This window comes from Scleropages formosus, chromosome 6, assembly GCF_900964775.1.
Source record: "Scleropages formosus chromosome 6, fSclFor1.1, whole genome shotgun sequence".
NCBI classification, from domain to species: Eukaryota; Metazoa; Chordata; class Actinopteri; order Osteoglossiformes; family Osteoglossidae; genus Scleropages; species Scleropages formosus.
In genome coordinates, this window is record NC_041811.1 from 12,058,020 (window position 1) to 12,082,933 (window position 24,914).

A 24,914-nucleotide genomic window follows, 5' to 3' on the forward strand; every position below is an offset into this window, starting at 1 on the left:
CCTTTCTCTAAAGCATAGTGTTATGTTAGTATAATAAGCAACACACTACAAAATTGGCACAAGGCCGAGGGGACGCGCTCAAGATGGGACGCCGGTCCTTCGCAAGGCACCCCAAGCCTTTAAAAATGTTTTAAAACGGTGTACCCCCCATCCCCAACCCACCCTTGTCCCAACAAAGAGTGAGTCTCAAATTTGGTTCTCAGTGCTGACTCTGCCAAGCACTGAACAGGATGATGAAATTAAAGACTACTTCAGTTTGTAAGGACATTTGCCTCACACTTCAAAATGCATAGTTTGATTTGTGTTGCCTCACACAGATATTGCTCTTCAGCACACTTTAGTTTTGTTCTTCGTTTTTTTAATGACATATTTCCTTTTTTCGATAACATCGAAGCACCTCATGCAGTCATCAAATAGTGTTTGCAAAAAAAACACTGCCCCATGGCAACCTTAACAAGGTATCTATTTACAGAGCTTGAGGGACACCATAAGAGGCTTCAAACCCGACGAAGGCAGGAATTCTTTTCACGGCGGGCGGGAGTGTTTCTGAAGGAGCTGAAGGATGGGAGTGACACCGTAGGATGACCGTCCTTTGAAGGTTTGCCTGCGGACAACGCCAGTTCCAGATCCGAGCTTCCACTGATGGCCCTAGAGCACCTCAAAAAAGGCGCCTACAGCCTCATCCTATTCGAACCTCTAAACTCTTCTGGTAGACTTCAGTTACCATATAGAAGAAAAGGATAAATTCTTCTCCATAACACAGACGCCCCAGATAGCGACGTTTCGAATGTTAGATAAACAATACACCAAAGGAGGCAGACACGTGTACGCGACACAGCCAAATTACACACACACACACACACTTTCAGAACTGCTTGTCCCATACGGGGTCGCGGGGAACCGGAGCCTACCCGGCAACACAGGGCGTAAGGCCGGAGGGGGAGGGGACACACCCAGGACGGGACGCCAGTCCGTCGCAAGGCACCCCAAGCGGGACTTGAACCCCAGACCCACAGGAGAGCAGGACTGTGATCCAACCCACTGCACCACTGCACCCCTATCACAGCCAAATTATTTAAAGAAAAGTGAGAAAACAGATTTACAAACACAACTCTAACAAAGAGATGTTTAGTGATTCTGCCACTACTTGTATGTATGCTGCTGTTTGCATCCATTCATGCACTTTCATGAACTGCTTGTCCTGGTCAGGGCCACAAGGGTCCATAGCCTATTCCAGGATCACTGAGCACAAGGCTGAGGGGGTTTTACCCTGGGCAGGACACCAGTCCATCATAGGGTCGTCTCACACGCACACAGTGGACAACTTAGCATCTCCGGTCCACCTGAACTGCATGTCTTAAGAGTGCGGAAAGAAACCCACGGAGACACGGGGAGAACATGCAAACTTCACACACGGTGACCAGGATCCAAACCCATGCCAACGCAGCTCGGGTGCTGCACTTCTCCCTGTGCCACTGTTGGTATGCTGCTGCCAGCTCCTTTGAAATAATAAAGTTCCTTTCCACGTATCCGTCGAGACATCCATCTATACCTGCAGTTATGGCACTGTGCAGTTTCTTAGCCACTTTATGTAAGATGTATGGAGGGTATTAGAAAGATTGAGGTTTTGCAGAAATTTGCAGAAATTGCAAAAAAAAAAAACATTGCATTCTAAAAATCACTCTGTACCGTTTTTTTTTTTCTTAATTCCGTAATATTGAAAAAAAGCAGACAAACCTAGCCAACATCGCATTACAACCTCATACAAGAACATGTCCACATCCGACGCAAGGAAACAAACATCTGATTATGAGCTCGTATTGAGAGAGACAACATTTAATCTTCATGTCTTCCCATTTCCGCTTGTTTTCGAAGATAACTACAACTGGAAGGTAGACCGTGGCAGAAACTTAATGGATGGAAAGGCTGGGTCATTTCACATCTGTAATGTGTTTATTTTTCCCTTCTTGTAAAAAAAAAAAAGAGGGAGCGCTTAGCGAATTGACTGAGCATTTCTGAAACAAAACCTTAATTCTAACAACATAATTTGTCTCGCGTCTCAGAAGTTTAGTTTCAACGGCCCGCAAAGCCAAAAAGCAAATGAATTCACCGAGACACACAGCTAGAAGCGGGATGGGTACATAGCAGCGAGTGTGACACGGCCAAGCTGCGCTTCAGGTCGAAACATTATACATCGTACCACCATTTGACTATTTCAACTTTGCCTCTTGCTTCTCGCACACAAACACATGCCCCCTTGGCAACGCTGAAGTGGATAAACAAATGTGAGCGCGCGCACGCATACGCAGAGGCAGAAACTTGTAAATGTATTTGGGGAAAATTAATTGCTGGAAAATCCTTTGATAAAACTTCTTAAGCTGAGCATATACAATTATATAATGACAAAATGATCATAATGTTACAAGCCTTTTTTTATCGGAGATGTCCATTTGATTCGAGACCTTCTTTGTCAAAGTAATGACACCGAAGAAACAAAGTTGAAGTAAATGATATGGAAAGATACATAATAATAATAATAATAATAATAATTGTTGTGTTATTCAACAAAAATGCACAGCATTTCAGCATGACTCCTATGTAATCTTTGATATAAGTGTGTACAAGGACAGTTTTGGCTACTCTAAGGGCTCCTTTCTTGAGATGAAACACACACAGATTCACATCCAGAAAAGCTCGCATGAACACACGCGCACGCTGACACGCTTAAGACTCACCTCGCTTGAGTGCCACCGTTACCCTTACCAATGTGCTGAAGTTTTATACATAAAAGACGCCTGAAAAAGGCTCTGCCTCGCTGGCGCTGGTGTCCCTGTCAAATCAAATTGGCTCCCTACCCCAGCAGATCGGGCCTTTCCTCGCTAAATCTATTTTCAGTAGATTGCAACTCAATCTGCCCCAGGACACTTTCTGCGGCAGGGTGTGTGCGCACCCTCACGGTGTGGTCTGCCAGCTCATGGGGTAAAGGAAAGGGGCTCAGCTCAGATCCAAGAGACGGAACGGTCCTCCCCGGCCGATCCGCACGTTCCTCCAGCTGGGTGTCGAGAAGGCAAGCCGGGGAGAAAGGAGCTTTGCGCGTTCCCATAAATCAGTGCCGGGTAAAGCAGGAAGGCTTGACGGCTGAGGGGCTTTTAGGGGTGGAGGCTGCACTGTTTGGGAGACATTCCTTGCCCTAAGCAGGAACATATGTAGTCCACCATGAGACCAAAAGCTCCAGAGACATCTGCTCTCTCTTCAAAAGGCGAAAGAGGGGAGACGGCCTCCGAATGAGGACGGCAGAGCAGCTGTTGCCGACAGCTACGGTGTCACAATGCAGAGAATGCTTGTTGCTGCGCGCTGGCACGGACCGGGTCCTCCGCTTTTCTTGTGGGGTGATCAAGAGTGCACACCTGTACTCAGGATGCCGGCCAGGCTTCCGACGGGAGGAATTCTCGGTCGGATGTCAAATCCCACATCCGGCTTTGAAGAGGAACATTTAGCAAAGTGCGCAATGTTCAATACACCCCTCGGCACAATTTTGGAATTACGCATGTTCTGTCCCCTGCGACTCTCTGTCCAGAATTTGGCAAGCCTTGACACGCTTATCAGCTTTTATTTGAAGAGGCTGACTGGACCAGCTGTGAGCCTTGGAGAAATGCCTCCACCAGCTTCCATCTGGACCCATGGAAAAACTGTTTTCTCCTGGGGAGGGGGAGGGTGGTCTGATTAAAGTCGGGGGGGGGTGCACTGATGGTATTAGTGACTCCAGTGTCCCAGTCAGGGGAAAATCCCAGAGATGACATCTAAATAGACATATTTCTTTTTCCTGGGAAAGAGACATACAATAAAACTACTTTTGTGAACATCAACAATTCCACCGGGCTTCCAAATTCACCACCCACCCCCATCCACGGGAGACATGCCAAACTTCAAATTGCGAGCAAAGAGCAGATGGAAAATTCCTTATCATGAACCAGATATATATATATGTATATATATTAAATATATATAAAATATATATATAGAGAGAGAGAGTGTATTTATTTTTTTGAAAAACAGAGTCAAGATTTATATGAGAAGCACCAATTCATTCGGGACAATGAAGTTCTCACTTAGAAATGAACCACAAACAACACCTTGACTGCTTCGCATTCACCTCGACTATGTTCCTACGTAGACACCTCCGACAGGCGACATCTCGCACGCTCACCCGACCAGGCCAGACCAAATCCAGTAGGCTTCCCACTGTCATTACCCATGCATTAGAGCTCCACAGGGACTCATCCAAACATCTAAAGGCTCTCTCATCTGGGTGAAACAAAGGAGTATGACACTTTCCTCAAAAACATCAGCACAGAACTCAGAAGGGTGGAATGACTTTCATGTGACTGAAACGTTAACGTAAATGACCCGTAATTCAACTGCCTGAAGTGGACACGGCACAAGGTCCTTCTAAACATTTGAGTGGAGTTGGCACGATGGCTATTGCGAAAGGCTCGACCCGCCGCCGCGTTGCCCGTTCACAATTGGTCCGGGACGAATCTTCAAAGGGGTTTGCCAGATCCTTCCGCGGCTCACCTCCACTTTTGACAGTAAAAAAGGCTTTTTTTTCTTTGATATCGCCATCAGTTTGCAGGTTATTTCATCACCCACATCTGAAGGCCTGATGTCCACAAAGTATCGCAAAGCAACATTTGCATTTGCCCTTCTAGCTCCACGGATATTGGCACAAGGCAGTCTATCTAAGTAAGGGTTCAATCAATTAAACTGCTCCCCGAGGGTCTGAAGGGTGAAGAAAGGTGATCTCCCCACCCATAACACCATTGACCTTTGACCCCCAAACAGCCCTAAGACAACCGACTTCCTCCTAAGTGCAGCGTTATCTTTGTTTTCCACTCCGAGCATCTCAGACCGTTGTCGAGCAGCCCTTCTCTGACCCGCTTCGCGTTGTGCAGAAAGGGTTAAATGTCCAGAGGGGAGGCATATTTTACCCTCCCGATACTTTTTGTTCTTTAAAAACAAACACGGCACTTAAATTCAGCGCCGTTCATCAGCATGCAGCGATCCAAGACACACGATTAAACAAACAGAACCTCACCCACGTTCGTGGTTAAAAACAGACACGCGCCACTGTGTGGCCGAATGGGGGGGGACTGATCTAAAGCATACAATCACAGAAGTGCAAATTGTCACCTCCGTCGTGTGGTGGTGTCCCACTGTCAGGACCTCAGACCAAGAAGCGATGCCGATTGCAAAAGTGTTTGTTGCTAACGCGACGCAGCAGCCGGAGAGGTTGGTTCTGGGAGCGCGTAATTGCGCTGCGGTGGATCATGCAGAGGAGAAAAATTAGCCCGAAGTCTGAACTGTCAGCACAGTACCCAGAATTCAACGCTATTTCCTGGCAAACTTCACAGTGCTCATGATCTGCAGTAAAACTTGCTGCCGAAATGAAACAGCTAAACAAGATGTTGACCCTGGGAGAAAAAAAAAAAAAAAAAAAAAAACTATATTTTTTTTACTGGCTTGCTTCAGGGGGTGCGGTGGTGCAGCAGGAATGGCTGGGTCCCACTCTCAGGTGGGTCTGGGGTTCAAGTCCCGCTTGGGGTGCCTTGCGATGGACTGGCGTCCCGTCCTGGGTGTGTCCCCTCCCCTTCCAGCCTTGTGCCATGTGTTGCCGGGTTAGGCTCCGGCTTGCCGCGACCCTGCTTGGGACAAGTGGTTTCAGTCAATGTGTGTGTGGGTTAGCTTCAGGGGGTGCGGTGGTGTGGTGGGCTTGGCTGGGTCCCGCTCTCTAGTGGGTCTGGGGTTTGAGTCCTGCTTTGGGTGCCTTGCAATAGACTGGCAGTCTGTCCTGGATGTGTCCCTTGTGCGCTATGTTCCAGGGTTAGGCTCTGGTTTGCTGCAACACCGCTCATGACAAGCACTTTCAGACTGTGTGTGTGTGGTTTGCTGTATACTATATGTTTTTGAACACTAATGATGAGACTGTGGTTATCATACTTGGGATAAGTCAGGAGAAGGCTTTAACCATTTCGAGGTAAAAAGAAGAGCAACCAGAAGGGTGGACTAAATCATAGCAACAATCGACAGACCCATTTCAACCCTAAGGACGCAAGTGGAAGTCTATATGTGGTCAACAAGTCGACTTTGACTCAATGAACAATGATGCGGTCTCAATGAGGCAGCCGAAGGAATGTGTGGAATGGGCTCTATTTAAACTCCCAAAAAAGTCCATTTTAATGGCTTTTTGCAGCTTCAAATTAACAGAGCTTTACTGTAGAATGGCAAAGTGCTAGCACTCTTAAAAAAAGAAACTGCACGTTTCAGGTGCTCCAAATTAAACCGGCCACAGGATAAACACTTAAAAACAATGTAAGGGTATTTATGTTAGAAAATCCGTTTAAACATTACGTTAACATTATCTTGTGTCAGTATAGAACAGATGTGGATATGATGAGGTTCTTCAGCATTCACCCCGGGCGATCCGCTTTGCGTAACGTCAGCTAGGCAAATAAAATAACCTCAAGTAACAGATCGGGAAACAGACAGATGACATCGCGCAGAGCCATACTACATATCGTTCATTAAAACTTATAGGTCATTGGATCAGCCTCTCCTCTCTTTCTCCTGGCCAGTGCAGCCCACACAAACTAACACTGCAAGCCACTTTTGAACAAAGTGCCAGTTAAATAATAATGGATGCGAGGTGCCGACTCAAACCCGACCCATAGCAACCACTCGCATGATTTTCAAGGCAGGTCAAGAGGTGGATTGCCAGGTCCTTCCTCAGCATGTTGCGGGAGGCCAATACCGGGGAGACGCAGGGCAGCTGTGCACCCCAAGCGGGGCTCGAACCCCAGACCCGGTATACAGGGAGGCACTGGTCAAACCCCTGAGCCACCACACCCTCCTAAATAATAATACAGTTGACCCTTGAACAACACGGGTTTCAACTGCGCAGCTCCATTTATAGCTGGATTTTTTTCAATAAATATATTGGAAAAATGTTTGGAAATCTGTGACAATTTGAAAAAAATCGCAGACGAACCGCGTAGCCTAGAAATATCGAAAAAAAAAGAAAAAGTTAGGTACGTCATGAATGCATAAAATATATGTAGATGCTAGTCTATTTTATCATTTACTACCATAAAATATATACGTAATACGTACAACATCTACAGCGTTTTGCATCATATAAGACAATATTGATGTAGGTACTGACAGACAGACGATTCATCTTGTAAAGAGACGACGGAAACTTACAGTATCGATAAATACAGTACAGTACTGTAAATGTATTTTCTCTTCCTTATAATTTTCTTAATAACATTTTCTTTTCTCTAGCTTACTTTATTGTAAGAATACAGTATATAATTCATATACACACACACACACACACACATTTTCGGAACGAAATATGTATTAATCGACTGTTTATGTTATCGGTAAGGCTTCCGGTCAACAGGAGGCTATTAGTAGTTAAGTTTTTGGGGAGTCAAAAGTTATACGTGGATTTTTGACTGCGCAGGGGGTCGGCGCCCCTCACCCCTGCGTTGTTCAAGGGTTAACTGTACTTCTTTTTACTAATTTTTCACAGCCAGAAATAACTCTCAGGAAGCCAAGTTTATCATTGCTTATGGAATACCAACTGAATAATATTTCTGCATTTACAGGAACTCCCATCAATTCAAATGGTCCTATTTTATAAGCGAAATTCATTTACATTTTTAAATTTAATAGGAGGGCGTGGTGGCGCAGTGGCACAGTGGGTTTCACTGGGTCCTGCTCTCCAGTGGGCCTGGGGTTCAAGTCCTGCTTGGGGTACCCTATGATGAACTGGCATCCCATCCTAGGTGTGTCCTCTCCCCCTCCAGCCTTACGCCCTCTGTTGCTGGGTTAGGCTCCAGCTCCCTGTGATCCCGCATGGGACAAGTGGTTTCAGACAACGTGACAATTTAATAATTAAGCTGGAACTTCATAAGATCATGGAACAATTCTACCCCCGCCAAATATCAGAATACTATTAGAGTGTGGCATTATGGCTATGGATCCCTGCTCCCAAAAGCTTTATGTGGGCTGTGAATGTTTAGTTTGACATGCACTGACAATGAAGACAAAATATAGGTAACCCACTTCTAGACCAATAAACAACAAGCACATCAATACGATACGTACATCTGCAGTGTGTTCGTTTCTTAAAAGCTGGAGCCAAAAAAAAAAAATGCACTCATGGAATAACTTGCTATTACAGGAACAATATTAAGTTCATTCAACATCATACATGAATGATGAACATTTGGGGAATGTGTTTGCGAAGACGTCAAGCTGTTTCTTCAGGTAGAAGACGGACGATCGTCATGCTCTGTGAAGCAGACTCACTCGGCAGCGCAAAAGACAAAAATGACAGCCAGAAGTGGAGAGCAAAAAAAAAAAAAAAGTTGCTTTGTGCAACACAGCGGACCTGCCTTTACCCGCTCATCACTTTTGGATTCATTCCTCCTGCAAATCCCACACTGCATCTCACTGTCAAATAACAAAACAGGCACATTTTCCTAATTATGCTTCTTAGAACATGTTACAGTTGGGGCGGTCAGATGCTGTTCTGCTGCCTGTGTCCCCTCGAGTTCCCGCAACTCAAGCAGACGGCTGAGAAAATCAGACGTCTGGATTCCGAGCGAGTCGTTTCGGAAGAATATTCTCAAAAAACTTCCAACGTGTGCTTTTCTCCGTGCGTTTCCCAGCATAAAATATAATTATGACTTCTGTTTCACTATAAAAGAAAAAAAAGGCCCTTGAAAACCAAGACCACATTTCTGGAATTTGCCTGTTTGGACCAAGAATGTTCTGGACTTTTTTGCGGCGAGCAGCTTTTCCTGCTCAAGGGAGCTTTCTGGAGCAAATGCGGCATTGGCGCAGGAATGCATTAGGTGAGGTTTCGTGGTCTGTTTTTTGACATACGCCACATAGTCGGGGTGGGTTATTAGAGATGCCCGTCTCACTGTCCACCAGGCCTTCGCGAGCAGACAGTTCACCAGCCATATGGGAGGGGCTGGCCTGGGGTCACGGGGTCATCATCTCTGCTGGCGATGGTGCAATATAGGACGGGGCAGACCTGCTGAGCAGAAAACACTGCCCTCAGTTTAAGACGCTCATGTGCCCCATGAACAGTCCCCTTTAAGCAGGAGCGGAAAGGCGGTTGAACAAAGCACTACACCGTAGTGTCCCAAGTTCCGCTTCCAGATCCAAACACGTTCCACATCGACCGCCTACTCTGTTGCAATTTACATGCTCGCTGGTGTTATTTGATTTATCCTGCTTCTTCTCAAACAGCGGAGCTTCATTACTCATCAAAGTGTCATATTAAGCCATCACTATGAGGGATTTCCCCCCTTAAATCTTAAATTACTTTCCGTTGAGGTTTTCAAAAGCATGTTAAACCAGGCAACAGGTGTAAAAAGTCCTGTTAAAAAGACTGGTGAGCTGGGTACAATTATTCTATATTCATGTATTATTTCTGGTTTTTGACTGTGTTACACAATACAGTATTATACACCTTTACAGAAGAAAAGAAGGAAAAACACACACACACACACATTGACTGAAACCGCTTGTCTCAAGTGGGGTAGCGGCGAGCCGGAGCCTAACCTGGCAATGCAGGGCGCAAGGCTTGAGGGGGAGGGGACACACCCAGGACGGGGCGCCGGTCCATCGCAAGGCACCCCAAGCGGGACTCGAACCCCAAACCCGAGTGAAAAACAAAACTATTTAAAGAAAGGAACCAGAATTGTACTTGTATATATAAGCCGTGAAAATGTGTCCTTCCTGACGCCACAAGTGCTCGGAAACCCGAGAAACACAACAGCTCCTGTCACGCAAACCGTTTCATACCTTTACCATCCAGTAAATGATTCAGGACAATAAGATCCGGCACCAATGGACTGAGGAAGAGCTTCTTTCCCAGAGCGATGGCCTCCATCACACCTTCCCTGCCCAACCGGAGAACTGATTACAGAAAGTAGCAGCTGCCTCTATTACTCCCCCACAGCTGCTAAGGACTTAAATTTACTTATTTGTCAGACACTTTTCTCCAAAGCGATTTCCAATGAACGCTATGTGGTGTTATGAGCCCACACATCTTATTCACCGTGGTGACTTACACTGCTAAAGACACTACTTACACCGGGTCACTCATCCATACATCAGTGGAACACACAATCTCTCTGTCACTCACACACTAGAGGGGAACCTGAACAGCAGGTCTTTGAACTGTGGGAGGAAACCAGAGCACCTGGAGGAAATCCATGCAGAGATGGGGAGAACATGCAAACTCTAAACAGACTGAACAGGGATCAAACCCACAGCCTCTCACACCACCCAAGCACTGTGAGACAGCAGCACTACTCACTGTGCCACACACAGATCTCAAAGCTCCACACACAAAATTATGATGAAGTATCTTATCGGATTCTCCTGTCAGCCATACGGCAGTCATGCCCGGCGACACACATAAACGTGTTTGTCTTTCCAACTTTGTTCAGATTTCATACACTCCATCCCTATCTTGTAATAATAATAATTCACATTTATCTGACACTTTTCTCCAAAAGGACTTACAATGTTAAGGTTACACTCACTTACCCATTTATACAGCCAGGTAATTTAAGTGGAGCAATTTAGGGTAAGCACCTTGCTCAAGAGTACTACAGCAGGAGGGGAGGCTTGAAACCATGACCTTTGGATCCGAAGGGAGTTGTTCTAACCGCTACACTACCAACTGCCCCTACAATACACTAAATACAATGAGATTGTGTTTTCCGCAACAGCAACTTTCAGAGTTAGGTTTGTACTTGTACTTTTGCTGAGATGTACGTCGCTTTGGACAAAAGCGTCTGCTAAGTGAATAAATGTAAATGTAAACTAAGCAACTTACCCATTTATGGTGCAGGGTAATTTTTACTGTATCAGCTCAGCGAAAGCAGCGACATCAAGCGATACAGGAGGTGGGGGTCAAATTCGGCTCCTTTGAGCGGAAGGTGGAGGCTCTAATCACCGCACCACCTCCCGTTGGGGTAGTGCAATAAACAATTTTTGGCTCCACCCCAGTGGAACTCGAAAACATACGAAGGTGTATTAAAGTGTGCTGAGCTTAGAAAAAAAATATATAATTCACTGTCCTTGTGGGGATATTTTCTCAACACAAACACATGCAGACACAGACACACGCAGGCACGCAGGATGACTTTCCGCTCCGTACCTTGCGTCTGTGTGTTCGCATCCTGCCTGGCTTCAGCACTGAGTAACGTAACGTTAAGAACTCGGATTCAGAACCTTAAGGTGTCCGATCCGAGCCCCAGGAAAGCTACCCTGCTGTTGTAGGCCTGTGCGAACAAACGCCTTAGGACTAGGTGGATAACGGTGGGAAACGGTAAATAACTTTAGATAAGTGTCCACGAAGCTACGAAACACAGATAATGTCTTCAAGAGTTACATATACAACACCTGGGTGTCTTTAATATGGGACTGGCTTCAGCATGTCTGCCTGTGTGGAAGAACTGCTCTCGAAGTGTGAAGTGGCAGATGACAAGAAGCTGGAAAAGGCCCCAAGTTGGCGATAAGAGGTTCCTGCCGCAAGATCGGCGATCAAAGACTCCCTTTAATGGGACGGAACCGGGCGGTTTTCCCCAATCGTCGTTCCAGCCCCGGGAGATCTCTTGATGCCATTCTCAGGTTTCAGCGGCGATGATGAGTGCGACTCACGAGCTGTTTGCAGGCTATGAATGGGTCGCATTAATCCCGAGCTGGATTGCCGTGGCTTGGCGCTCCCTCCCACCAAATTCCGTTGAGCATTCCAGAGGAAAAGAAAAAAACGGACAATAATACAACAAACCGCTTTTAGGGAGGGAAAAAAAAAAATCTCACACTTAGGGGGGAAAAAAAAATCTCAGGAAATATTTGCTAGCATCATGTGTGGTCTTTTAAAGACACAGAGGCTTTTTTTTACTCTGAAACGATATACAGTAACAACATGCATTAGTGCATGAATTTCAGCCTAAACATAAAGCGGGTGCATTTGCAGGGCCTTGTTTGAAAAAGGCGTCTAAGACGAGCTGTTGCACGCCCCTGCAAACCATAGCTGCGTATAAAATTTCTCAGTAACTCACAGTGCCCTGGTTTCTGGCCAGATCTGAAAAGCGGGAGTGGAAAGGTAACTGCCAAGGGCACCGGGGGAGATGACGTCGCAGCATCACTCCCGAACACGATGATCCCTCGTACAGAGGCTGCGGCCGGTCCGCTACGAAGCTGAGCAGCTCCCGACGCTTAACATTCATTCATTTAGCTGACGCTTTTTTCCCCCTCCTCGAAACACCTCGCAATCGTAAGCTACCTACAACTGTTTATCCATTTGTAACGCTAGGTAATCTTACCGGAGCGATTTAGGGCGAGTTCCTTGTTCAAGGGTGCTGTAGCGAGAATGTGAACGAGCAACCTTTGGCCCCAAACGCAGCAGCTCTAGCCACTACACTGCCAGCTCCCAGCTACGATGTACCACCCTCTGCACAGAGGCAAAGATGCAACCCATCAAAAGGCCAAAAACGTAATAAAGGCTGCGTTTGGCTCAGAAGAGGGACCGCAGGCCAATCGGAGCGGATGGGGTCACACGAACACATCGACTTGCGAAAAGATGCGCCGCTAATGGAGAACCAGCCATGACGGACCGCGGCCACCCTCCTCCGCATCCACTCTGCTCCACACGGGGGAACCTGGAGTACCTCTTTTCAGCACTACAGGCACACAAACGCATTAGAGTCAGGGTCTGGAGTGCGGCTAATTGACAATTGTGATTTGCTTCAAGTTGCGGGAGTGGAAGAGAACAGCAAACACTCCTAGGGGTGATGGCGTGTTGCAGCAAACAATACCGATGTGTGACTTTTGCATTCGCGCGTGCGTTAGCGAGCGTTTTTCTTTCCGAAGGATGCGTTGACGCCGTCTGTGCGTGCGCGGGGTGTGCCAAAAGTCTGCATTCTCCTGTGCGTGTGTGGGTGTGAGCTGGGGTTGCAGTTAAATATGAAGGCTCTGAGGTGTGACCTTGTACTGCCAGCGAAGCGAGCGCTAAACACAAGTGGCATCTGCCATCTGACTCAAATCACCTTCCATCAGAGCCCCCGCATGTCTCGTGACCAGGGGGCAGAGCACTCCGTTAACCCCCGTCAACTTCCTGGCACCCCAGAGATGCCTGCTGCGAGCTGGGGAGACCTCCTGCTGGGGGAAACACTACAAGGAGTAGGAGGAGCCAAGCGGTCGGCGCAAGGCTCCCCGCTCGGTAGGGGCCTAGTTTCCGGATTCGTCCGAAGGGAGCGAAACCCCGTGAAGGTGGAGCCGTCCGGCGCGGCACGGACAGCATACATCAGGCTGTCGCTCTCCTTCCTGTTCTCTCAGGACATTCGCTCAAAACCAGCAACTCAACCGCTCAGACGCCTGGTCAGAGAGCGGGTTTCGCAAAAAAAAAAAAAGACGTATCAATTCAGCTAGAACCGCAGAAGGACCTACGTTCTTCAGAACAGTTTCATCCGTCCTGGCTAAAGAAATGCTTCCTGAAAACAGTATTAATGCTTAACCCCTGCTTTTCTCCAAAATGAATTGCAAGTGTTAGATTTGTACACTAGGCTACTCACAATGATTTGCATATTTACACAGCGGAGTAATTTTTACTGTAAATGGAACGGTACTGGAATGTAGTGCAGTGGGAGCTGGGACTGGAACCTGGATCCTCTTGATTACAGATGTCAGGTGTCCCTGTAATATTTTTGTCTATAGCATATATTATTTTGCTAATGCATTTACTGCATTTATATGCAAAAAGTGCAAATGCATGTGTGGAAACATTTAAATGTGAGGTTACCCAGGTGCGCAAACTAAAACTACTAAATCTAAGTTGGTCCACCTGGATGCTCCATAAAATAATTTGTTGTTCAAAATCCCCCAGTGACTGCATTAAGTCTCGTAAAGGTGAGGTCGCGTACGCAACAACATTTGAAAATTTCAATTATACTTTACTTCTTGAACGTATTATGAAACCGGCACGGAGTCTGGAAAATAAATCGGCAGAAACAAACGTTTCAACCCTTTTAGTTCCCCCCTCCATTTAGTCACAGTATCAGGATTTAGGTCATTGCGCAGATGAAAGAATTGGAATTAAAGTGAAGAAGGAAAATCCACTTTCTAGCAATGACAGCATTTTACCCAGAGACAGAAAGGGGGGGTTAATCCAGACTTTTAACTCCATTACTAACATGACGTTCTCATTCGTGCCCATCCAAGCGCGCAGAGGGCCCAGCGCCGAACTGTGTAACCGTAGCAGTCTACAATAACAACACAGCGCTCAGAAAATAGCAGTGGTGTTTACGCTCCACACGAATCCGCACGGTAAATCTCGCTTCTTTATTTCGGGAGCTGGGAGGGGAAAAAAAGAGGGTCACCCTGGCGCATTTAAGGAAAAGCCTCTGTGAGAAACACGGTGAATGTGACTGAAGGCGACAAGAGTGAAGGCAAGATAGTAAGAGGACCGAGACGCGAGGGGGAGCTTAGGTTCGGGAGGGGCTCGGCGTTACCTGTGGGCTCACGCTGGGGCCGTAACCCATCCCCGGCGAGGGCACGGACATTGAGTGGGGTCCCATGGGCGAGCTGATGACGGAGAAAGGCGATCCCAGGCCATTGATGGGAGAGCTCAGCGTGCTGATGGGTGAGTGCAGATGCCCCGGGGCACCCATGGGGGGTGGGCTCAGCAGGGACGGGTGCATCCCCCTGTGGGACATGGGCGAACCGAGCGGAGACGAGGACAGCTGGGCCGAGGAGTCTGTGTGACAAAGAAGGAGGAGAGTACCACCGTTACCCCGTCACTTGTGTGCATTCGATTCCAGTCACGGCGTGACCCCAAACAGTACTGGAGGGGGGCTCACGTTTGTCACCCCTCCTGCTTTCCCCCCCGAGTGTTTGAAATCAGTCGCAGACTCAGGATTCCTAAGCCACCCAGGATAAACTGAGGTTGCTAAGTGCCGGGCATAAGGAGAGCCTGCACATACAGACCCAGTGAAGAGTGTGAGCGCACCTGAGCAGCACCTGAATGAGACCAACCGGACAGAGGAGTTAAAGCAGTAGCGTAACTTACGAGCGCCCTGCATCTCTGGGACCTGTTGCCGAAGAGCTGGAAAGATCATTTCCTGATCTCACTTTTTAACCGAATGTCTTTTGGGAAAAACACTAGTTTCCAGCAAGTGAACTCCCACTTCTGAGCGGTACCGCACGAGGGCTTGCTTGTCACGAAGGACAGAAGACCGCTGGGATACAATGTGGGTGACTCTGATCCCGCCTCGATCTTTAACCTGACAGACAGCTCAGTAAATCTGCAGCTGCTGTCGCAGAGAGAAATGGACACGGCGTTACGGAGCAATCGCGCAGGGGGCGCGACACTGAGCGGGGCGGGATGGGTTCCCCACCGCCACCCCCGCAAAGGACGTGTGCCGGGGCCACCGCACTGAAGATGGCTGATTCGGCGGAGGCCTCTTCTCTGCCCTTTCGTACTCGTCCCCTTGAAATGGCCGCCCATCATCACGACAGCTGTCGTCGTCACGGTCGGGAAGGGCGGTGGGGGCCGCAGATTGAGCGGATGCATCATTGTCGCTTTGCTCATACGGCCGCGGACCCAGCTGTAGCGATCGCAGAGCCCTCTCTCTGAACCCCAGTCCCCCACCTTCTTCACTACCGCACCACTTGCTTGCATTGAAATCCAGTCACAGCTGGATACCAAACAGTGTTGGGGGGGGCCTCAAATTTGTCATCCCACCTGCTTTCCCCTATTTACAAGCCAGGTACACCTTCAGAGCATTTCAAATCAGTCTCTAGCTCAGGATTCCAGCGAGATTTAACAAAGCGCATGCCGCGGGCCCTCTGCGAAGGAGCCGTGGCGCGCCAGATAATACAGCTCATATCATCTTAATCCCCCGTGCTTCCAGCCCCGCACAACAGCAGAACTGATTTATTCCTCAATTAGGCAGAGAATAACAATACGCCCCTGCATGCAATGTTTCCTGAAGTGGCGGGTTCCTGTAAGGCCGGCAGTGTCGGCCGAGAGCTTTGCAGCGAGTCCCGAAGAGAGGCAACGCGGGAGGGTGGGAGGTCTCAGAAGGAGAGATGATAAAGCCCGCCAAAATTGCATAATGGCTCAGCCAAACATTTCCGTTGCATTCGATGCCGTCGTCACCGCTTTGCCGAGGTCAGAAGAAGAAAAATGCAGTAACTGGCATCCATCTTCGTCTTCAGCCGTTTTCAGTGAGCAGTTTAACGGGCGCCACAAACGCTCGGTCCTGCTTCTCCTCTCCATCACGCTTAAAGCTGCTCACCTCCCACCCAATACTCGGTTCCTGTCCCAAAATGCCAAATTCATCAAAGCCTAGGTATTAAGGTCAGCTGCGTAATGGGGTGGGGCCGATAACGCTCATTACAGGACAGTAACACTAAACTGTGGCCAGTAGCCAACTCATCAGGGGCATCATCCTGACTAATGTGAGCTGGTGTGTGATCCTGAGCAGGTTCTAGGCTAGGCTCAAGCTAAAGTTGAAACCCAGGTTCCAGATCAGGTTCAAGCCCAAACTGAAGTTCAAGCACAAGTTTCAGACCACGAGCCTAGGTTCGAGCAAAGCTTTCAGGCCAGGTTAAAATTCAGTTTCACGTCAACGTACGGAGGACTTCCGGGAGACCAGGAGCTAGACTTTCCAGACCTGGTTCAAAACCATTTTAAGGTCAAGATCAAGACCCTGTCCACGAGGATCCCTGGAATAGCTATGGCAACAGGATGCAGAGTTCAGGTGCAGTGCTTGGAGGGCGGGAGAAGCAGGGTTAGTCTCCCAGACACTGAACCCCGGGTCTACATGTGCTCCCCTCGTTGAAGCCGGGAGGACAGAGCGGGATTATGGAGGGATGAAAGAGACTCCTCGTTTAATCCCCCATCCGTCGCCCTCACACAGATGGGCACAGCTGGTGGAAAAGCAGGATGAGAGAGAGAGAGATGGGGGACAGGAAATAGCAGGGCAACGGCCACATGCCGCACGCATACTGAGACGAGGGAGCAATCCGTCACCGAACTCGTGTATCACACCAGAACACAGCCGAATTCAATTCATTGCAGAAACATTTTTTTTCTTTTGTTGTTTTAGAATATGACTTTCTCCAAAAAATATTAAACATTTTACCCATCATATTATTTTTAAGGGGGTGCGGTGGCGCAGTGGGTTGGACCGGGTCCTGCTCTCTGGTGGGTCTGGGGTTTGAGTCCCGCTTTGGGGTGCCTTGCGATGGACTGGCATCCCGTCCTGGGTGTGTCCCCTCCCCCTCCAGCCTTACGCCTTGTGTTGCCGGGTTAGGCTCCGGCTCCCCGTGACCCCGTATGGGATAAGCGGTTCAGAAAATGTATGCATGTTAGTTATTTTTAAGGTAGTAACAGAGGGTAAGCTCCTCGCTCAAGACTATAGCAGCAGCAGAGTTTGAGGCTCAAACCACCAGCCTTCCAATGACAATCCTGTATTCTGGCATCTCTAGGTTAGTCAGACTTCTGTTCTAAGACTCCGCTACCCTCCACTGTAATGTCATGACCCGTTGGTTTCCAAAAATCAAAAGTTTTGCAATTGTCCCTGTAAACACGGCACGCTTTCAAAGCCATCTGTTCTACCTGCAGCGGAGCATTAAATAAATACACATACGAGATAAGATAAGGACACGGAGGCTGCGGCGGTAAGTGGAACGGGAGCCAGAGAGTCGGCCATCCCAAAAAGGGCTCCTCTTGGCCTTCTGTAGAGCAGATCACAAGCGACTGCTACCCCCCGCCCATATGACACCGGAGACACGCAGCGCCCTCCGCACATCCAGTTACTGACTGCTCTGCTTGGTCCGAGGAGAAGCAGCCAGGAGACCCAGGCTCTTCATCAGGCCCAGCAAAGGAAGGTGCCGTCCTGAAATGGCTGTTACAGAAAATACTTTTGAAAAGCTCCAGTTCCATGACGATTGAAGCGATTGCAGTCCTCGAGCCTTGCCCGAGGTTAGCTTGCTTCTGGAAGGAGGGCAGACAACGACGACGCTGAGACTGGGATCTCACTAAGGCAACAATGCAACTACCAAAGAACTCCTGAGTAAACCGACTTCTCGTCCCTATTAATTACATGGGTGAAAGTTTTCCACAGACTGTCTCCCCCCCAAACGTCCAGCCCACAGGCTACGTGACTGGGCTCGGGTGCTTGGGCAGCCCCTGTTCGCACCCTCAGCCACCATCGCTTCTCCCCCGTCGCTACAGCCAGGGGACCACACACAGCCGTTGGAGCCTGCCAGCAGAGTGCGTGACTAATGTCCATGCTTGAAGAGCAATGGTGTTCATTTATTAAAAAGCCCTTCCCATCTCTCTCTCTATCTCGCCCATCGGAGGAGCCGGCGCTCTCCCATCTCGAAATGACGGGCTCCGCCGGGTTTCGCCGCTTGTTTACTGACCCGGAGCCTCGACGTCGTCCAGAGCAAACAAAGCTAGCCCCGCGTTCCTCCGCAGGAGAACAAACAATAAAAACACACGTCCAGCCTCTCTGCGGATGGCCTTTCTCGGCTCCGAGCACCTTCCACGGAAAAAGAAGTCGGCGTCGAAAACACAGAACTAATTAGACAGCGTATTTGCTTTGATGTTTGTTTCCTACTGCCTGTGAAGATAAAAGAGACCGTTTTCATTGCAGTTGTTATTATTATTATTATTATTATTTCAAGGCCTGAGGAACATGCAGTTTTTCCACTTATTTAGCTAGTTCTTAAACCGGACCCATTCCGGTTAAGTAATTCGCTCAAGGGTGCTACGGCAGGGTACTTACCCGAAGCCTGCATCCGTATCTCTTACTCTAGTTGATGGCAACAGGGACAAACCTGGACCTGTCTTCCAATGACTAATAGGGTGAGCTGGGTCCAGAAACACACGCGGCTCCAATCTGCATGCAGAAGCTGAGAGGACCGTGCGAGGTGGAACGCACTCGGTCGCCGTGCCTGCTGCCCGCAGGAATTTGATGGGAACAGGAAGGTGCCTTCACCCAAAGTGTGGAGGCTGTTAAACTCTGCTGAATGTCATTTAGGGCTCATCAAGCTGCAATTAGTATATGATCAGGGATTACTCTTCTCGTGCACCAAGCTGGTTTACCGCCCCGGTCTCCCTCCCTCAGACATGCGCCTCAAAGGCTCGTAAATGCGTGAGAACCATCTGCCTGGTCGCTAAACTGGAGCCGCTGCTTAAAATCCGGCCCGTTGGATGTCCTCCGTTCCCGTACCTTCAAAGGACGTCGTGGCGCAGCGGTTAAGGGCCGGGGATGCTGAGTCAAAGGAAGTTCAAATTCGGGGAAGAAACGCTGTGTTGAGATGTTTCTTCCACCAGGTTATACCTCCCGAACTGTATGGACTGCAAATGCACATCAAAACTACGAACCTAAGCGAGAGTTTGGCTCCGTTGAGCAAAAGCTGCGCGTTCTACTTCTAGGAGAGGCTTAAACTTAAAATGCAGGGACGTGTTTAGACAAAGGTACCGGACTGAAGCAAGCTTTTACTTCACGGAGGTAGGGCTCCCACGCAGTATTTTTTTAACCCGCACTTCAGCCGCGATGCAACGTTTTTCATTAATTCCTAAAGTCTTTAAAGCAATAATAATAATAATAATAAACTTCACCGTGTTTGTAATCTTTTCTGCATTGTGGCTTTTTATTAAATTCGAGTAAAATAAAATGACTCATAAAGAGCGAGGCAGACAGCAGAGGCCGATACAGCATGAAAGAGTCTGTCATCGCACGTCTTACTCTCTGGGTCCTTTTAAGCAAGCGGGCTTTGAACTCCTCTCCGCCAATGAGCGGCGAGCAAAGCAAACTCCCAGGTAATTCGAGTTAAGGCCCAGCCATGTCGGATTTCCCCCGCTGCTTGCCAAGAGCTCGCTCAACGGACGAGACCCCTCGGAGGGGAAGGCGAGAGGGAAGATGAGGCCCGGGGGTTACCGCGGGGTTACGTCTCCATGCCGCTCATGTGGCGTTACATGTAGACAGACAGCCGTGTCCACTCCGGTGTGACTCTGCACTTACGTCCTGCCTCCGTGTGCCATGCAGAGACTGCGTAGTCCACTCCGCAGCTCCAGATCCGCACCGTCCTGCTCCTCACTCCCTGCTTTCTGTGTCACCTAGCACATGTGTCTTGCCAAGCAGGTGGTGTGTTTGTTGCTGCTCCACCTTCAAACCTCAGCAGACACCCCTCCTCCCCCCCCCGTACGCACCGGGCTGCCGCTGAATTGGTCCCACTTTCCACTCTGCCCCTCCTGGCAGCGATGTCTGTTGAATCAGGGAATTGAAGAAACGGAGCCGATGGATGCTGGCACAGTTCTGGCACCGTGGGAGGGCCATGTGCAGCGCTTTGGCAGCCCTCCTAGCGTCCGCTGAGCTTGTGAGCCGAGGCGACGCACGTGGGCGGGCCGGCAAAAGCTCAAGGAAACACCACATCGGTCACCGCGCCTGCTGCCCGGCGCCGATAATTTTTTAAAATGCACTCACGTGGGGAACGCTGCTGAGCACATACCTGAACGCACCGCAGGATGGCTAACCGCCCGCAAATAACGCACCTCCCCGACAGCGCGACATCGGAGCAGCAGTCAAAATTCCGCTGGAACTGTTTGCTCTTGCTCTTTGTGTTTTTTTGTTGCCTGCAACCTCTGCGTCCTGGCACAAAAGGAACTGCCTGCCGGTCGCCGAATCCCCAGCAACACACGTGTGCAAACTGCTTCGACCCTGCGAACGGTTAGCCGAGCTCGCCGTCCAGCCGCCTCCCCGTCTGCTGTTAAAAGCAAATGAGACGAATGAGGAGAGACAGGTCAGCAGCGGAAGAGTGTGCCGGTGACTCGAATCTACAGCTATGTTCCAGGCTCCAAAGACCATTTCAAAGGCTATCTGTACTCTTCCCTCCTGTTGGCGCCTTTCAACGGGAAGTAACTCACTGATGCGCATCTTTCCTGTTTCACAAGGCACCTTTTCACCTCGCAAATAGCACCGCTGTAGTTTTGGTGACTTTCGCTCTACGTGATTAATGTATTCATTTCCACAACAGATTCCAGCCTTAAGTCACTCACCGTGAAAGAATAGATATAAAGGGAATAGATGTAAATGCCTACATTGCGGGAAGCTAAACCGGTGTTGGACAATAAGATCAAATCAGGTCAGAGTTCTCATTACATGCACAACTTTTAGACTGAGGGTCATCATACTTTGGACATATTATGAGATATGACTGCAGAGCAGTTTTTGGAGATACTCAGTTTATATGTTTGCCAAGAGCTGCTAGCAGCTCAACAGCACTTAACAACAACAAATTGGAGTTTGCCGATCACTTACGGTCCTCCCAGACCGGCGTCTAGGGCCACCACATAAATATCTGGTTAACTGCAGGATCCTTCAATCCCACACCAGCTAGGTACTCCAGAGACCCTCCAATAATAAAGAGACCCTCCTGGGTGCCTTGGGAGGTGGAGCGCTCCAAGCTTCAAGCCCCAACGCTCCTCAGAACTCATTCATGCATGCGCTGATGCACACACGCAACCGCAGTTCTCTTCTCTTCTCCACATCACACTCTATTATTCATCGATATGAACATCGCAGAAGATATTTGGGGCAAATGAAGGAGAGATCTAAGTTGAAAAGAACATCTCGAGTCCTCACCTAAACATTTGAGAATCCCTTCCCTCCAAAGGCCCGGATGCAGCTGCCACGGCACGCAAAGAGACAACTCAATTTTCCCAGTATCTTGTATGCCAGCCTGAGACAGCCAGAACTTTCAACAGACCACACAGAACCGTATGGGAACCCAAACCCCAAGTGCCCCAACATTTCCCTGGCTGAAGCCCTGTATCCTTAGATCAGGCATCGCTGTGCCGAGGACCCTGGAGGCCCCGGAATCTGTTACGCTGAGTTAATGTGTAAACACAGTTGAAATTACACATGTCAAGGGAGTCAAGGTTCTTTTTTACTTTGCTTACACAGTGTAAGCGACAGAAAGACTCAGCAGGCTCCAACAGTCAACAGCTAAGGATGTCCCACACACACCATCTGAAACCACTTGTTCCGTACGGAGTCGCGGGGAGCTGAGCCTAACCTGACAACACAGGGCAAAGGGCTGGAGGGGGAAGGGACACACCCAGGACGGGACACCAGTCCATCGCAAGGCACCCCAAGCGGGACTCGAACCCCAGACCCACTAGAGAGCAGGGCCTAGTCCGTGCCACTGCGCCACCGTGCCCTCCTAAGGATATCCCATTTCTACCTTAATAATGTGTCAATGAGTTATAGAAAGGTGAGGAGCGGGACATCGCGTGGTGCCGACGGCCACTCGTGAAGGCCGACACCACCCGTTTCCCTGGTTGGCATCTCCACCCTAACGTACCTCATGCTCTGGTAGCGATGCCATCATTAGAGACTGGTCCAGGAAAGAAAGAGATCATTTCACAGATTGACTCTGGCAGAAAAGCTGGGGAACTACATCAATTATTCACAGGCCCGCAACACACCGAGTCTCTGATGATTGAACTAATGAGTTGAAGAAGATGACTTCTCCACTTGTTACTTGTTGGATTTAGGCAACTGTGACACGCATGAAGCTTTATGTCTGTCTGTGTGTGTGTCTGTGTCTATGCGTGCGTATATATATATCCATTAAAGGTGGTTGTTTTGCCTTGTTTTGAAGCCTGCAGAACTTCGGCTCTTGCGGGGCTGAAACAGAAATAATTACCATGTCTTCGGTTTATTTATAGGCAGGAGAAAAATACCCAAAGCACTTTCAAGTGTCTGAATAAATTCAAGAGAGGAAATATAAGTCGTAAAAAATATTCCGCTGCTTGCCGAGCGATTAACTTCCCGAGCTCAAATCAGTGGGAGGCTGATGCGTGGACACCCGGTTCGACTTACCACTTCCGCCAGAAATCAAACGTGACACATCTGGCAGGAAGACTGACAAGTGTGTTGGGTCAAAATATTTATTTTCCATAACTTATCATCATTGCACTTACCGCTCGCATTAAAACTGCTGCTCTGTTTATTGTTATATGTACCAGACGCATGGTACACCTGGGTGTATTAATCTGGGGAAATGTTATTCCCCGTTGCATAAACAGCCTGTCCCGTCGGTACACTTTTAACCGGCCTGTGTAAATACTGTCGTCTGAGGTGTTTGCAAAGAAGCCGCAATCTAAAGCACCCGGGGAGACTGGCCTGGTCGGAGGAAAAAGGACCAGCAAAGGAAGACAGAGGCAGGGTTTCAGAGATCGAGGCACAGCACCGAGCAACTCGTCCAGCGAGCTGAAGTCACCAGTCAGCACGCAGCACGAGGAGCGCCGTGACTGAGCGCAAATCTGTTGATATCGGTTTCCAGGGCTGCTTGCGTGCGTGTGCAGATGTCCACGGAGTCTGAGAAGAGAGTAAACGCGTTGCTCGAGGAGCGCGGAGCCTTCCCGTTCGTCACGGCTTCCGGATCGCGCCCCTTCGGCCTCCTTCCCAGCACTCCCGCCGTCCTTCGCCGCGCAGGCAAAACATGGAAAGGTGCCTAATTGTTTTCACAGGCAGTCAGGATGAGACAAGATCAGAGCTGACAGCGGAATCGCAACTGTAACCGAATCCCCTGGCAGTCTAAATAAAGGGATTCATTCTCCCCGCTCGGCTCGGAGCGCCGGGGCAGGCCCGCATCGAGGCTGCGTGTTGACTCGAGCTGCGCGGTGAATTTATGCTGGATAAATGCAGGGAAAAAATAAAAACTGGCCACCCGCCACATCTTCGTAGGTGGCCTCCATACTTCTCTTGTATCGACGCTGTGCGTCGGGGACACCTACTACCTTTCAGGAGACCTGCAGGCCTCGTCACTGCTAAGTAAAGAGCTCTTTCCCTCGAGCGCCGACTAAACACTTCTTTGATATTGCTGATGTTTTAATTGTGCAAAGCAACCGACTGACGTGCAACAGTAGCAACGGAAGGAGACGAGAAAACTCGTTAGAAAAAAATGACTGCACGGCTCTCATTTGAGCTTGTGCTCATCACCGACACGCGGAACCGAGGACGCGGGGACGGCCGAACCCAAGCGCAGGATCGTTTGTGAGGAACCGAGGGGTCGGGCGAAGAGTCGGCAGATCGGCGAAGATCCGTGGACGTAGTCAGGAGACGATGCGAATGGTCAGAAGCTGGGAAACGAAGAACAGGGATGAAGACTGAAGGAGATCGGGACATAAGTGCAAAGGGGACGGTTGTCTCAGTGAGATTCCGCGAGAGTGAAGGGGCTGAGGAGGGTCTTTGAAAGGAGAGTGCTTTGATTATCATCCGGTGCTCGATCTGCGTCAGGTGCTGTCGATTGTGGTGCAGGCATTGACGTGGCAAACACATGCAGAAGGTGTAACGTGACAGTGCGCACACACACACACACACACACACACACACACACACACACACTATCTGAAGCCATTTGTCCCAAGAAGGGTTGCAGCGAACCAGAGCCTAACCCGGCAACATAGGGCACAAGGCTGGAGGGAAAGGGACACAGCCAGGACAGGATGCCAGTCCGCCGCAAGGCACCCCAAGCGGGACTCGACCCCCAGACCCACCGAAAAGCAGGACCCGGCCAAACCCGCTGCGCCACCGCACCCCAACTCATGTGACAGCGGTTTTATTTTATTTCTGTATTTTTTTTTTTAAATTAGGTTTCTCTTAGCATACAGCCAGTTTATCAGTGTGCTTCTGGAAAAAGTACAGACCTATATTCTCAGAAGGACATTTTCAGTCATTTGGGCACCTGAATGTATTTTTTGATGTAACAATTTGTCTTAAGAACAAATAGGACTC

General features: G+C 49.0%; 1 protein-coding gene across 7 annotated transcripts in view; it reads right to left on the reverse strand.

Moving 5' to 3' along the window:
* The window catches only part of LOC108927205 (retinoic acid receptor RXR-alpha-A-like), a 139,949-nt gene that overhangs the window by 21,272 nt on the left and 93,763 nt on the right, over window positions 1–24,914 (reverse strand). For all 7 annotated transcript variants that reach the window (XR_001965574.1, XR_001965572.2, XR_001965573.1 and 4 more), the window contains exon 3: window positions 14,607–14,851. Coding sequence is in view for 4 of the 7 variants with exons in the window: in XM_018740329.2 (XP_018595845.1) it covers window positions 14,607–14,851 (245 nt within the window). In the remaining 3 variants the exon portion in view is untranslated. The remainder of the gene's footprint in view (window positions 1–14,606; window positions 14,852–24,914) is intronic.